Consider the following 13,441-nt stretch of genomic DNA (forward strand, 5'->3'; position numbering starts at 1 on the left):
GGCCATCTTCTAAAGCCCCAAAGGTCATTAAGTAAAAGGGCAACTCAAAGTCCAAGAGGGACGACATCTAACATCCATTCAGTCCACTAACATGCAGCTCCAACACTGGCCAAGAATTTCTTTATTTGACATTAAGCTGCCTACCTCAAAATGCTCCATATTGCCACCTTCTGCTTCGATATTGGTAACTTTGGTACCATCTACACCCACACTGTTCAGCGTCTGTGCTCCACTTGCAGGCCTGGTACTAATGACTCCTTTGACATCCTATCTGGTGCCAGCCTTCTTGGTAACACTGTATTGGTACCATCGACACCACAAGCATTGATAGACCACCTCCCTCCCAGACTCCCCAGTTCTCTCCTTGTATCTGGGTGGATGTCAGTCAGGAGAACCAGTACTCACTTCAGTACCAGAGTTGCACCTGATGAAAACATCTAACACTGTGCCTCCAGCTGATCTAACTGGCACAGCTCCTCGCAGATGACACTAAGCTGGGACGAGAGGTAGATACACTGGAGGGTAGGGATAGAGTCCTGAGGGACCTAGACAAATTGGAGGATTGGGCTAAAAGAAATCTGAGGTTCAACAAGGACAAGTGCAGAATCCTGCACTCAGGACAGAAGAATCCCATGCCTGGCTACAGGCTGGGGATTGACTGTCTAAGCAACAGTGCAGCAGAAAAGGACCTGGGGATTACAGTGGCTGAGAAGCTGGATATGAGTCAGCAGTGTGCCCTTCTTGCTAAGAAGGCTAATGGCATACTGGGCTGCATTAGTAGGAGTATTGCCAGCAGACTGAGGGATGTCATTATTCCCCTCTATTCGGCACTGGTGAGGCCACATCTGGAGTATTGTGTCCAGTTTTGTAAGTATTCTCACACTTCTTATCAAACTGTCTGTACTGGGCTATCTTGATTATCACTTCAAAAGCTTTTTTGGTCACTTACTTAATTGGCCTCTCAGAGTTGGTAAGACAACTCCCACCTGTTCATGCTCTCTGTATATGTGTATATATATCTCCTCAATATATGTTCCATTCTATATGCATCCGAAGAAGTGGGCTGTAGCCCGTGAAAGCTTATGCTCTAATAAATTTGTTAGTCTCTAAGGTGCCACAAGTACTCCTGTTCTTTTTGCGGATACAGACTAACACGGCTGCTACTCTGAAACCAAGATAAAGAGTATTTTATATATAATTACATCACTGATAACATTTGCTAGGAGAGTTGGAGAGCTGCAGGCTCTTTTGATGGGTCCCCTGTGTACAGTTTTCTATAAGGACAAAGTTTCCTTGCAACCGTGTCCAAAATTTCTGTCCACAGTGGTATCAGAATTCAACCTGAATCAGAATTACACCAACCAATCTTCTTTCCCAGGCCACACATCCATAAGGATGATGGGAGGCTTCAAACCTGGGATGTCTGCAGGGCCCTATCATTTTACATTGACAGGACTAAACTTTTTAGATCCTCTCCCATATGCTGAGAAGATGAAGAGGCGAGCAGATACTGCCCGGAGGATATCTAACTGGATTTCTTTATGCATACGGATTTGTTACAGCTTTGCAAAGGTCATTCCAGAAAGAGGTACTGCTTATTCTACATGAGCCCAAGCCATCTCAGTGGCCTTCCTCAGTAATATCCCTATTATGGCCATTTGAAGAATGGCAACGTGGTCCTCTGGTCACAGGATCACATAGCACTATGCAATTCTGGAAGCATCCAGAGCAGATGCCAATTTTGGAAAGTCTGTTCTTCAATCCATGTTTAAGTAACTTCCACGTTTCCATTACCATTGGACTACTGTTTGGGAACCACCTCAAGTAAAATACAGATGTGCACAAGCAATCAAAGAAGAAACAGTTACTTACTTGCACAGTAACTTGTTCTTTGAGATGTGTTGTACACATATGTATGCCATGATCCACGCTCCATCCCCACTATTTGGAGTCTGTCAGCTGGATTCTGGTATGAAGGAACTGAGAGGGGGCCAGGGCAACTCTGCTCTTCATGCCCACTGTTGGAGGCATGAGAACGTGCTGTGTGTATATGCCATCAGAATGGGTGCTGATCAGATATCTCTGGCTGTAGTGGAGTCGTCACTCCGCTCTGCCTGGAAGGGCTTAAAGCAGCCTGGGAGAGGGCTGTGGCAGAGAAAAGCAGGGCTGATGGGGAAAGCAGCCACAGCTGTAGCCAGTGCAATCAGGGCCCAGCTGGCCCTTATAAGAGGGTAGTGGGCCAGAAGCACAGACAGTCTCTCTCTGCCTTCAGAGAGAGAGAGGGGGGCCTGGCTGCTGGGACGCTCAGGGTGCCTAGAGTGAGGCAAGGCTGGGGAAAGGCCAGAGGGGCTGGGGAGCTCCAGGCTGGCAACTCCCCATGCTGCAGGGCTGCGTCCAAGGCCCCAGAGAAGGACTGCGTTCCAGAGAGAGGCAGCAGGTCCAGACCCAAACATGCCTACGATGAGTGGCTTTTACACTGCAGTCTGCCCCAGGGAGCAGGGGCTTGATGATGACTGGAAGTAGCCCAGACTGAGGCAAGGTGGGGATTAGAGGGTTGGGGGTTCCCCAGAGAGGGGAGACCCAGATGCAGAGTGTGGGGGTATTGCCAGGGGGCAGCACCCCAGATAAAAGGGCACTGGGGTCTGGGAGGGACATGGGGCCGGCGGCAAGCGGGACACTGGCCTGCAGAGGGCAGTCTGGAGGCTGGAGAGCTAATTCCCTGAGACGACCAGCAGGAGGCGCCGCTGGGGTGAGTCCCGCATCACTACACTGGCTCAAGTGCACTGGGTGATACAGTGGAAGCTATACGTGCACAACATATCCACAGAATCACACTTACTGTACAAGTAAATAAAGTAACCATTTCTGCACTCACGTGCTCCTGTTCCCAGATCCCTTTCTGCAGAGCGGGGAAGCATGGGAATTCCCCACAATCCCCCTCCCTAGCTGGATGGAGTTGATCTCTCCCCCCCGCCCCATGTGCTTTTGTTGTGTTTCAGGGTAGCTGCTGAGAATGATTTCCTTCACACCATGATAAAGAAAGCAGTGGAGGGGAAGGAAATCAACCACAAAGGACAAGGTAAGGGCCTTACTACACCTCCTCCTACAGCTGGGTGGCCTATCTATCTTGGGGTTTCATCCTGCTGCCCATCACCATACTATCTGAACACCTTCCACTTAAATCAGTTGTGACAGCGAAATGCCTAGTGTAATGAATGGAGTCTCTGGCACTTCTCCTTTTACAGAGTTAATTTTTTTTAAGAGCTCTTTGAGAAAGCTGCTCAGTGGTGTAAGAATAGCAAGGCTGCTCATGGGCCCACAAGGTTATGGGGGCCTAACCAGATATAGCAATGCTCTAGCATTTCACCTGGCACATAGGGTTGCAATGCCACTCACTCAAATTTGATCTCACTACCGCTCCATCAGACAGAGTTGCAGCTGGGCCAAATGGCGGAGGGGTGGTTGGGCTAAATTTGGGTGAATAGTGTTGCATCTGGGTGCACAAGGTCACAGCAGCACTCACGTTTGCCTCAACCACCTTTGTCATGATGGAGGAGAGGCTGGGCCAAACCCGAGTGGTGCTGAGACCCCATGTGCCCAGTTGCAATGCCACTCGTCATTCAAATTCAGCCTGTGTTGTGTGAGTGCAGTGCAGGTGATGAAGCAAGGGGAGTCACTGAGCAGCTTGGATTGGGAGGAGACATCCTAGCCCAGGATGGGAGTGGGGCGCCAGGGACAGGGTGGGGGAGGAGAGGGGCCAGCAAGAAGTTCATGGAGGCAGTGGGTAAAAGATTGGAGGTGGGGTAGGTTGGGGGCTGTGATGATGTGGGTAAGCAAAATTGTAGATTTCGGAATTGGGAGAGGAGCCCTACCCTATTCCTGCATCCTGGCCCTCTGGGGCTTTGTTACACCACTGAAGCTCGTCTACTGTACATGACTTTCAGAATTCATACACAAAGGTTTTGCAACATTTCCTAAATGGTCAGACTAATGATGCATCTGATCTCCTCTGGAAGATTGTTCCATAGCTGGATCCCTTTGGTGGATAGCCATATTCTGCACAAGATAGAACCTGTGTATCATTGTCACATTCAGCTTCAGATTACAGTAAACCAGCCTGGCGGTGACAAATGCATGAGTCACTGTTGCAAAGTCCTTGTCTGGGAGGAAGGGACAAAGTTTCCTAACGAGCTGGAGGAAGAGAAGGCATTTTTGGAAATTGGTGCTACCTGGTCATCCAAGTTTCGAGGTCCTGTTTGGCTCTTCGCTAAACTTCACACCACTATGATAAATGGGAGCTACACGTCTTTGATGGAGACAACATCTCTGAGGCCTGGCTCCTGTAAATGTTTAACACTGTGGAAGCCAGTTTCTAACATGGGGCCCCGAATAGCATGTCCTAGGACTGTGAAATGGACCCGTCTGTGCAGAGACGGGGATAGATGTCTACATTGGGGTGTGGGCTGAGCACCTGGTTGAGCTACCCACTGGACTCTATTTGATCAAAGTAAATTCCCATCCCTTTCTCTCCATCCTTTCCAGGGTTCTGGGTGTCTCTGAAAATGCTGTGGGGAGACCTGAGTCAGGTGCGGAAAGATCATCCTCACTTGGTGGACCGCAGCACAGTTGTGGTCCGCAAGTTAGGCTTCCCAGAGATTATCATGCCAGGTGAGTGAAGAAGGCACCTCAGGCTACAGTTAGTAAGTTTATCCTGATCCATCCTCAGCTACTGTCTCCCAAAGTCCTTGTGGCATCGGTAGGGTAAAACTGGTTTCCCCCCAGGACGTAGTTACTTTTTAGCATAACAGTTGTGTGGTTGTACAGACAGATCCCCCAAATCATTGCAATCTGTCACTGCAGTGTCTGGGTGCTATCAGGGATAGTGTGTGTTTGAGAGAGAGTGAATGGGGGATGCCTTATTCCCCTTTCTACTCAGATGGAGGCTGGGCTCCTCCAAAGCATCCCAACACCTGCTAGACTGAACAGGCAACTGAAGTGGGATCTGCCAAATGGAAGAGAAGCCAGACCAGATCATGACTGGCAGTTACTGCAGTGGAACCAGAATTGCTCTTCATGGGCCTGCTGCTGCTGATCTGTAACATGTGAAAGGCCTTCGTGTTGGACACCCCAGAAGCATTGGGTATCTGGCACCTCAGCTGCACAGTGCAGAGATTATTCTGATTCCTGCCGCTGAAGAATGGCCAAGCAGCAGGTGGAGAGGGGAAATCAGACTGCCTGCCCTTATAGAAAGACCTACGCTAGGAATTTGAGTGGGGCTGGCCTGCCAGCCACTCCTCTATTAATACACTTCACCCATTAGCCAAGTAAGGGGTAGGTGTAAGGGAGGAAATGAAGGGACCATATCAAAATACTAGTAAATGTGTAGTAGTGACCAATTTTCACTGGTCTCAGTGACTAGGAGTGGACTGGGCTGGATGGGACTTAGTGGGGCTTCTTGGCTCTAAATTTCAGGAATCTATGAAAATGTAGGTGTATGTTGAAAGGTGTGTGTGTGAGGGGGAGGTTGTTTTCATTTTAACCAAAGCATTGGCCCATCCCTGAATAAGCCTATGTGCTTTGGGGTGGGAGAGCATTGAGGGCTCCTGGGGCCACTGGTAGCACTTCAGGCCTGACCTCGCTGTGTGTGGCTCTCTCCAGGGGACATCAGGAATGACATTTACCTCACAATAGTGCAAGGCGAGTTTGACAAGGGGAACAAGAAGACGCAGAAGAACGTGGAGGTGACAGTGTGTGTCTGTGATGAGACTGGAAACATGATGCAGGTGAGTGTGTCCCATGCTGGCCTACTGGCTGTAGTGTAGTGGGAGCATGTGGCAGTGGGTGCAGGGAAAGGGGAAATCCCAAATCTTGTGGGATTAAGTCTGACTGTGTCAGCGCTACTTGACTCCTCACTCCTTTGGAGATGACTCAGGAGGAACCAGGCATCCCTGGGTTAACTCCATGGACTTCAGAGGTGCTCTGTAGAACCAAGCCAATGGGAAAGTGCTGGATCTGGATCTGAACTGCACAGGCCAAGCACACAGACCTGTCTGGGACCTGTCTGAAAGCAGCTTTGCAGTAGTGCTCAGAGGCAATTACCACCTAGGAAGTCTTGGCCATTTCCTTCACTGCAGCTGGTTGGAGTGTTCTTGGCAGATCACTCCTTCTGAGGGGACTGAAGCTCTGGAAATGGACCTTCAAAATGAGCTTTGCCTCTAAATCTGAATCCTTCCTGCATTGTCAAACATTGCTTAGAACAAGTACCAGGCTCTGCCATCACTGTCTATCTTGGGCTACTCTTTGCATATTCCCTGTGTTAAATGCCATGCGTTTTCCCTCTCTAAGTACTGCTTGACAGAGGGATTCTTTTGGTTGGTCCCCTTTATATGTTCCTTCAGTGGCCCAATAACATACCTTCCATGACAGATGCTTTGGTTTCATTCTTAACGCATCTCAGATATTTCCAGCTTCATTTCTGAATAACTTTGGCGATAAGGCTTGTTGAACTTTCGGAAAAATCTCAGCATTTGTTTATAAATTCAATCCATCTAATACCTAGTATTTACCGGAGGCATTTGCTTTTGGAGGCATTTAGACCTCTATCTATACCTTTAGTGGGTTTCCAGGTTTCACATCCATATGTTAAAGTGGAAATAATATTTGAGTTGAAGATTTGTAGTTTGGTCTTTATATTGTAGATTTTTGATGACTAAATCTTGTTTTAAGCTGGTGAATGCAGCAGCTGCCTTGCTAATTCACCTCTAAAACCAGAACCAAAAAGGCTGTGAGAAGGAAAAGGGGAGAATCCCCTTCTTATAGGGCTTGTCAGAACCATCCAAGGCCCTCCAGTCTGTCCTCAGATGCTCCTTCGATGTGCATGGTCCTATCCCAACAACTTGTATGTTAGAGACTCCAAATGCCAGAGCGGAGGACGAGGCTCTCTTTCTCTATCCGTGATAATGATTTTCCCATGTTACAACAAGACTGAGTCTTGAAAGCTCTCTAGAGGGTCGTGAACCCTTTGCTGCCTTCCTTGGAAGACTGGAGCCAGCTCTGCAGTTAGAGAGGGCATTCCAGCCTAGCAGGGCAGCTTCACTGCAGCCCCATTCAGTCTCAGCTGTGGGGCTCTGTCATGGTGTGCATCACTCACCGATGGACTGGTGCCACCTCCTTGTCATTCTGGGGATTAGCTTGAGGCAGACTTCCCCATTTGCAGTCTACACCCCGTCCCTCCTTTCCTGCAGTTTGCCTGCAGCCTCTCTTGCAAGTGTCAGGAACTGCAGCGTCCTCTTTGGGGCTCGGCCCTCTGGCTGTGTCACTATCCATGCTCCCCCTTCCGGGGAGGTTTAGCTCCTCAGTAGTCCTGCCACTTCCCCAGTGGCGAATGGGGGGGGGACCCAGGCCCCCCCACTACTCCAGATCCCAGCCTAGGGACCCTCTGAACTGCAGTCACTTACTGCATTCCTTTGCCTCTACTATCACTGCATTTCCCTGGGCCACTTCTCCAGGGCCACAGCACCCTCCTCAGCGTCAGCAGCCTGGCTGGAGCTCCTTCTCTTCTCCCTGAGTTCCTGCCTACACTGCTCTGTCCAAGGTTCTACAGGGCTGCAGCCCACTCGAGGCACAGTCTTCCCTCCTCGAGCTCCAGGGAGCCACTGACCCTTCTCTGCCCTGCAGCGCTTCTTATATGGGTCTGCTGGGCCCTGATTGGCTGCTCCTCACAGCCCTTCTCCTTTTGGCTGCTTTCTGCGCAGCCTCCGTAGGGCTCTGCTAACCCCTTACTAGTCAGTGTGGGATGGACGCCCCATCCCAGGCTCTCACTGAGAAGTGCGGCCCAGGGACAGGCAATGGTAATTCAGTGCAGAGTGGCACAGGGACTATGCATGCCAGACTGACAGAACAGTGAGGGCTGCCTGGTTGTGCACGATGGCACAGCCAGTGGGTGGGAAGGAGACCGTGCTGTGGGTGGGCAGTTGGAAGCCACCAGATGGGATGGTAAAAGCTAGAATGGGCTAGCACAGTCATGGAGCTCAGCATGCTATGACAGGTTGGTGCAGACAGGGGAATGGGGTTGGCATGTTGGTCAACACGCAGTATTTTTGTTCTTAATTGTTGTTTTCCATGTCTGTGGCAGAAATGCTGCAGCTCTGAATTGCTTGAATGCAGGACAACTATTTGCCTAGTAATCATAAAAGCTCAGCACTAACTGACTCTCCCCTGGCTGTCCACTTCCCAGAATGTGATTTTCCCGGGTGCTGGTGACAAGCCTTCAAGTGAATATCGTTCTGTGGTCTATTACCAGCAGCGGCAACAGCGGTGGATGGAGACAATGAAGGTCTGTTTGAACTTCCCCTTGCTTTGGAGGTGGTTGGGGAGGGGATCAGCTGTGACTGGGATTTTGGACATGAAACCTGCAACCTGAGATCGCTGGGTCCCAGGTGTGAGGTCTGCTTTGTTCAGACTCTGCCTGTCTCCTCCTGACTCTCAGAGGCTAGGCAGAACTGTGAAGAACATCAGACTGTTAAGAATTACAGTTCTCTTATTTCTCTTATTCAAGGAGAATGAACGGCCTGAGGGAGTCTCCTCTGCCCAGAGAAATCCCTCCCTAATGAGCAAAGTTCATAGCCCTCCCGTGCAAACAGAGGAGGGAAGAGGTCAGCTCTGAGACTGAATATTGCTTAATGATCCACTGAATGGAGAACAGGGGTGATAATACAGCTCAGCCCATAGAGGGAGCTGTGACACAAGAGCAAATCCACAGGCATAGAGACAAACATCCGTTGTGTCCATGGTTACTGGGAGCTCCTTTCCTCAAGGCCCTGAGTCTTGAGAGCGAGGGGAGTAACAGAAGCTGCATAGATCAGCTCTGCACTCCATAGGCAATCCCACAGCACCGACTGAACTCCCTATGTCTTGCCTCAGCCTGCTGTCCTCAGTGAAACCTGGCTTGCATTCTTGAGGGACTCAGCCCCTGTCATGAATGGGGGTATGGCCGCATATCGTTATAGGTGGATATGCACACAGGCATACAGATATACACAAAGATGCCAGGGTACCTCCATATGCATACGTGGATGTCCCTGCACAGACACATCCCGGTATGGACACAGGTGCACGGTCACATGTGCAGATCTCTACACTTTACTAGTTAAATGCAGAATGGGGTTCTGGATTGAGCATCTTAATCCGTGGTTGACCTTTGGCTCTATCAAAGCTTAGGTCCTCTGATGCACCCATGACTGGGCCTATTCCCTCCTGTGCCAATGCTGGCTCTTCTCTCCTAGATTGCCGTTCCCATTGAGGATGTCCACAGGACCCATCTGAGATTCACCTTCAGGCACCGCTCTTCCAGTGACTGTAAGCTTTCCTTCTGCTTCTGATCTTGTTCTGTTCGTGGTCCAGGCAAGGCCTAGGGCTTCTCCTCTAGAATCAATCTGAAGGACTGAAAAAATCATGTGGTGGCACAGGGTGGGCAGTAGCACGTGGTTTTGGCTGGGACAGCTTTACAAGGCTTCCCAGCTGCAGGGAGGAAGCACTGCAATTTATACAGCCCAAAACTGCTTCTGTGCAGCCTGACCGGTCCCTCCTTCACAGTGATTCTCGTCTTCAGGGTTCTTTGACTAGATGCAGCTGCATATTCCACGTAGGTGTGTGCACACACAGTGCACTGGAGCTGGAGAATTTTGCCTAGCAGTATTCATGGGGCAGGGGCAGCATTCATGCCTTGTGGCTGTTGCCCCTCCCCTGGCTATATGGGCAGCAGTGCTCCGACTCCCCTCCATTCCTTCTCACTGCTCATGGCTGGAGTTGGAGCCCTGTGTGGTTTTCACCTCACAGTTCCTTCTCGGTTACTGAGAGTTTTCTCTGTAAATAGTATCAGAGGGGAGCCGTGTTAGTCTGAATCTGTAAAAAGCAACAGAGGGTCCTGTGGCACCTTTGAGACTAACAGAAGTAGTTAGTCTCAAAGGTGCTACAGGACCCTCTGTTGCTTTTCTCTGTAAATAGTTCCGTTTTTCATAGTTGTATAGCTAGTTAGTACCTGTGTTAGTGTTAGTAAGTTAGTATAGGTTTCAGAGTAGCAGCCGTGTTAGTCTGTATCTGCAAAAAGAACAGGAGTACTTGTGGCACCTTAGAGACTAACAAAATTTATTTGAACATGGGCTAAAACCCACTTCATCGGATGCATTTTGCACACTGTATTTTCCACTGCATGCATCCGATGAAGTGGGTTTTAGCCTACGAAAGCTTATGTTCAAATAAATTTTGTTAGTCTCTAAGATACCACAAGTACTCCTGTTCTTTTTAAGTTAGTATAGTTAGTTGTCTTGGATAATGCCCTCACCAGGGTTCAAACACTGTCCATTGTGTGTGTTTGGGGGGGGAGGGGTGGCGATACCCTTAGTGATCCCCACACAAGTGTTTGCTGTGTTTGGGTGAGGGTTTGATTTGTAAATTGTTCTAAAAGGACTCAGGTGGCTAGAGACCTTTGCCTGAAGCAGCACCTCCTCGAGCAGGCCACGAGGACTGTTTCAGCCCCGAGGCTTGAATCAGATCAACAGTCACCCTCAGGCTCAGTGAGGGACGCCACTCCACGTTCCAGGGCTAGTGTCTCTCCCAAGAGACGGGGGAGCCATTCGCCTCCTCAAGTGCACTGAAGAAAAGATCTCATAAGACGAATCGGTACCACTCCTGGTCTCGTGGAGACTCTTCCTCTTCCTCTAAGAAGAGTATGGACTGGCCTCATGCTACTGCCAGCATGTGGGATGGAGCAGGTCCCTCAAATCGCTGCCTGGTACTGCCTAGAGATGTGCAGGCACCCATACTGTTGACTCTGGTTCCAGCCCTGGGATGTCTGAGTCTGGTACTGACGACAATGATGCCAGCATCGGCTCTCCCCATGCCAGTGGCCTACTGGGTGGCAGCAGATCTACTCTGTCTATTGGTTCTGGACTCCTTGGCACCGACATTGTATTGGTGGAAGATCCTGTCTTTGATGCCAGCACTGTCCGCTGCGTCAGCGCTGCTGCTGACTTCAGTACTGGCACCGCTCCTGGCACGGGATGCAACGGTGATGTATTTTGGCTCTGGTTGTGCCAGTACCTCTTTCCTGATGGGTAGCAAATGAGTTGGTATGGCGGGGCAACGACTCACCGGTGCGGCGCCTCCTGCTGGTCGTCTTGGGAATTAGCTCTTTCCAGCCCGGAGCGCCCTCAGCAGGCATTGATATCCAAGTACAATTTTATTAATTGGACAGTTATGTCTAAATTTGTAGAACAGTTACTTGAAGTCTCCAGGGAGGAATTTCAAGTGCTGATAGCTGAGTGCTGTTTGGTGGCCAAGACATCCTTCCACTCAGCTTTGGACATGGCAGATGCATCGGCCAGAGTTATAGGCTCAGTAGTAACCATGAAAGGGGTGTCTTGGCTGCAAAATTCGGGCATTGCTTCCAATGTGCTGCAGACTCTTGAGGACCTGCCCTTCAGTGGCTTTTTCAGATAAGACTGCTGAAACCTTGCACTTGTTTAAAGACTCAAGAGCTCTCTGGGAGTATATACTCCAGAGGTGCGCAGACACCATTTTAACAGTCAGCAGCAGCATCAACAGTACTGCCCACAATGGTCCTTTGGGCAGACCTTCCCTTCCCTGAGGCAGCGAGACTACCTGAGAAAGGCAGAGGCCTTTGGGTTCTGGGTTCAGCCAGTCGACTTGTCCTCCCCTGGCATTTATCCAGAAGCTGGAAATGGGCGACAGAGGATGGCTCACTTGATGATTACATGCTCTGTTCATTCCCTCTCAAGCACCTGCCATTGGCCAGTGTCGGAAGACAGGATACAGGGGCTAGATGGACCTTGGTCTGACCCAGTCTGGCTGTTCTTATGTTATTATCAAGTGCTCGTTTTGACTTATACATCCACGGCAGCAATGCAGTTGTGACTTCTATATCCCCGTTCCCCCCTCCCCCCTTCAGCTTGTTTTCACGCTATCTGGGGCTCAGTTACCACCTACAGCTGGGTCCTGAGCACTGTCAGATTGGGTTATGCCATCCTGTTCCTTTCTGTCCCCCCTCCTCACCCATTACCCTGTCTCTCTTCAGGGACCCGTCTCACAAGACACTGCTCCTCGAGCAGGGTCAGTCTCTACTAGCATTAGGAGCTGTGGAGGAGGTCCCTCAGCAGCATCAGGCTGTGGCTGCAGGTTTGTATAATTTTTGGTGGTGCCCAGAATGGGTCCAAGTCTCGCCCCCACCACACCTGCCTACGGCTCTGGGAGGAAGTTTGGGTGTGGGAGGGGGGATTTGGGGTGCAGCCTCCGGGAAGGAGTTTGGGTGCTGGGTGCGGGCTCTGGACTGGGGCAGGGAGTTGGAGTACAGGAGGGGATGCAGGGTGCAGGCTCTGGGAAGGAGTTTGGGTGCTGGGTGCAGGCTCTGGACTGGGGCAGGGAGTTGGAGTACAGGAGGGGATGCGGGGTGCAGGCTCTGGGAGGGAGTTTGGGTGCAGGGGGCAGGCTTTGGGCTGAGGCAGAGGGTTGGGTGCAGGAGAGGGTGAGAGGTGCGGTGCTTATGTTGGGCGGCTCCTGAAAGTGACCCGCATACCCCTCTTGCAGTGGCTCCTAGGCGGGGGGGCCAGGAGGTCTCAGTGCGCCGCTGCCCACAGGCACCGCTCCCGTTGGCTGCGGTTCCCGGCCAATGGGAGCTGCGGAGTCAGCACTCGAGGCGGGGGCAGCATATGGAGACACTCCCCCTGGGGCCATAGGGCCGTTCCGGCTGCTTCCAGGAGTGGCGCGGAGCCACATTAGCCTCGCTGCGCTGTCGGTGGTAGCTGGGAGCCCCCAGATCCTTTTAAATTGCCCGGGGGTGGCAGGCGGGGCCGGGGAAGAGACCCAACCCCAAACATTGGTGGAGCCAGGCTCCCAGGACCTGAATGTTCCTGGAGCACGGACACCACGGGCCCATATAACTCGCCGCCCCTGGCACCAGGGCCAAGGGTTTTATTTCTGTATTTTCTGGTTCCCAAATCCAAAGGAGGGGTGAGACCTAGTCTCAATCTCCGCAACCTCAACAGATAGATCAGATACACGATATTCCGGGTGATCACCCTATCAACAGTCCTCCCACGTTAAATCAGAATGACTGGTTTGCTGCTCTGGACCTTCAGGACACTTCCTTTCAGGGGATGATTCTCCTGAGCCACAGACGGTTTCTCCAGTTCATAGTGGCACACTGACATTATCAGTATGCAGTAATCCCCTTTGGCCTTCTCTCTGCGTGGTTATAGTGACAGCCTACCTCGGGAAGGGGGAAATTCATATCTTCCTGTACCTGGGCAATTGGTTACTGAAGGGCAGGTCCAGGGAAGAAGTTCAGTCTCGTGTACGTGCACACTACGCTTACTCAATCACCTGGGTCTCATTCTCAACAGAGAACTCAATGTTGCTCCCCACT

The 13,441-nt window shown here is 50.9% G+C and overlaps 1 protein-coding gene across 1 annotated transcript in view; it reads left to right on the forward strand.

Annotated features, from left to right (window-relative positions):
• Nucleotides 1–13,441, forward strand: part of LOC117878454 (dedicator of cytokinesis protein 2-like) — a gene marked incomplete in the record, with an annotated part of 325,642 nt that overhangs the window by 57,537 nt on the left and 254,664 nt on the right. Inside the window, 5 exon segments of the mRNA XM_034772650.1 lie at nucleotides 3,000–3,079; nucleotides 4,543–4,668; nucleotides 5,659–5,783; nucleotides 8,237–8,335; nucleotides 9,285–9,357. Of these exon segments, the coding sequence (XP_034628541.1) occupies nucleotides 3,000–3,079; nucleotides 4,543–4,668; nucleotides 5,659–5,783; nucleotides 8,237–8,335; nucleotides 9,285–9,357 (503 nt within the window).

Source organism: Trachemys scripta, chromosome 5, assembly GCF_013100865.1.
Source record: "Trachemys scripta elegans isolate TJP31775 chromosome 5, CAS_Tse_1.0, whole genome shotgun sequence".
Taxonomy (NCBI): Eukaryota; Metazoa; Chordata; order Testudines; family Emydidae; genus Trachemys; species Trachemys scripta.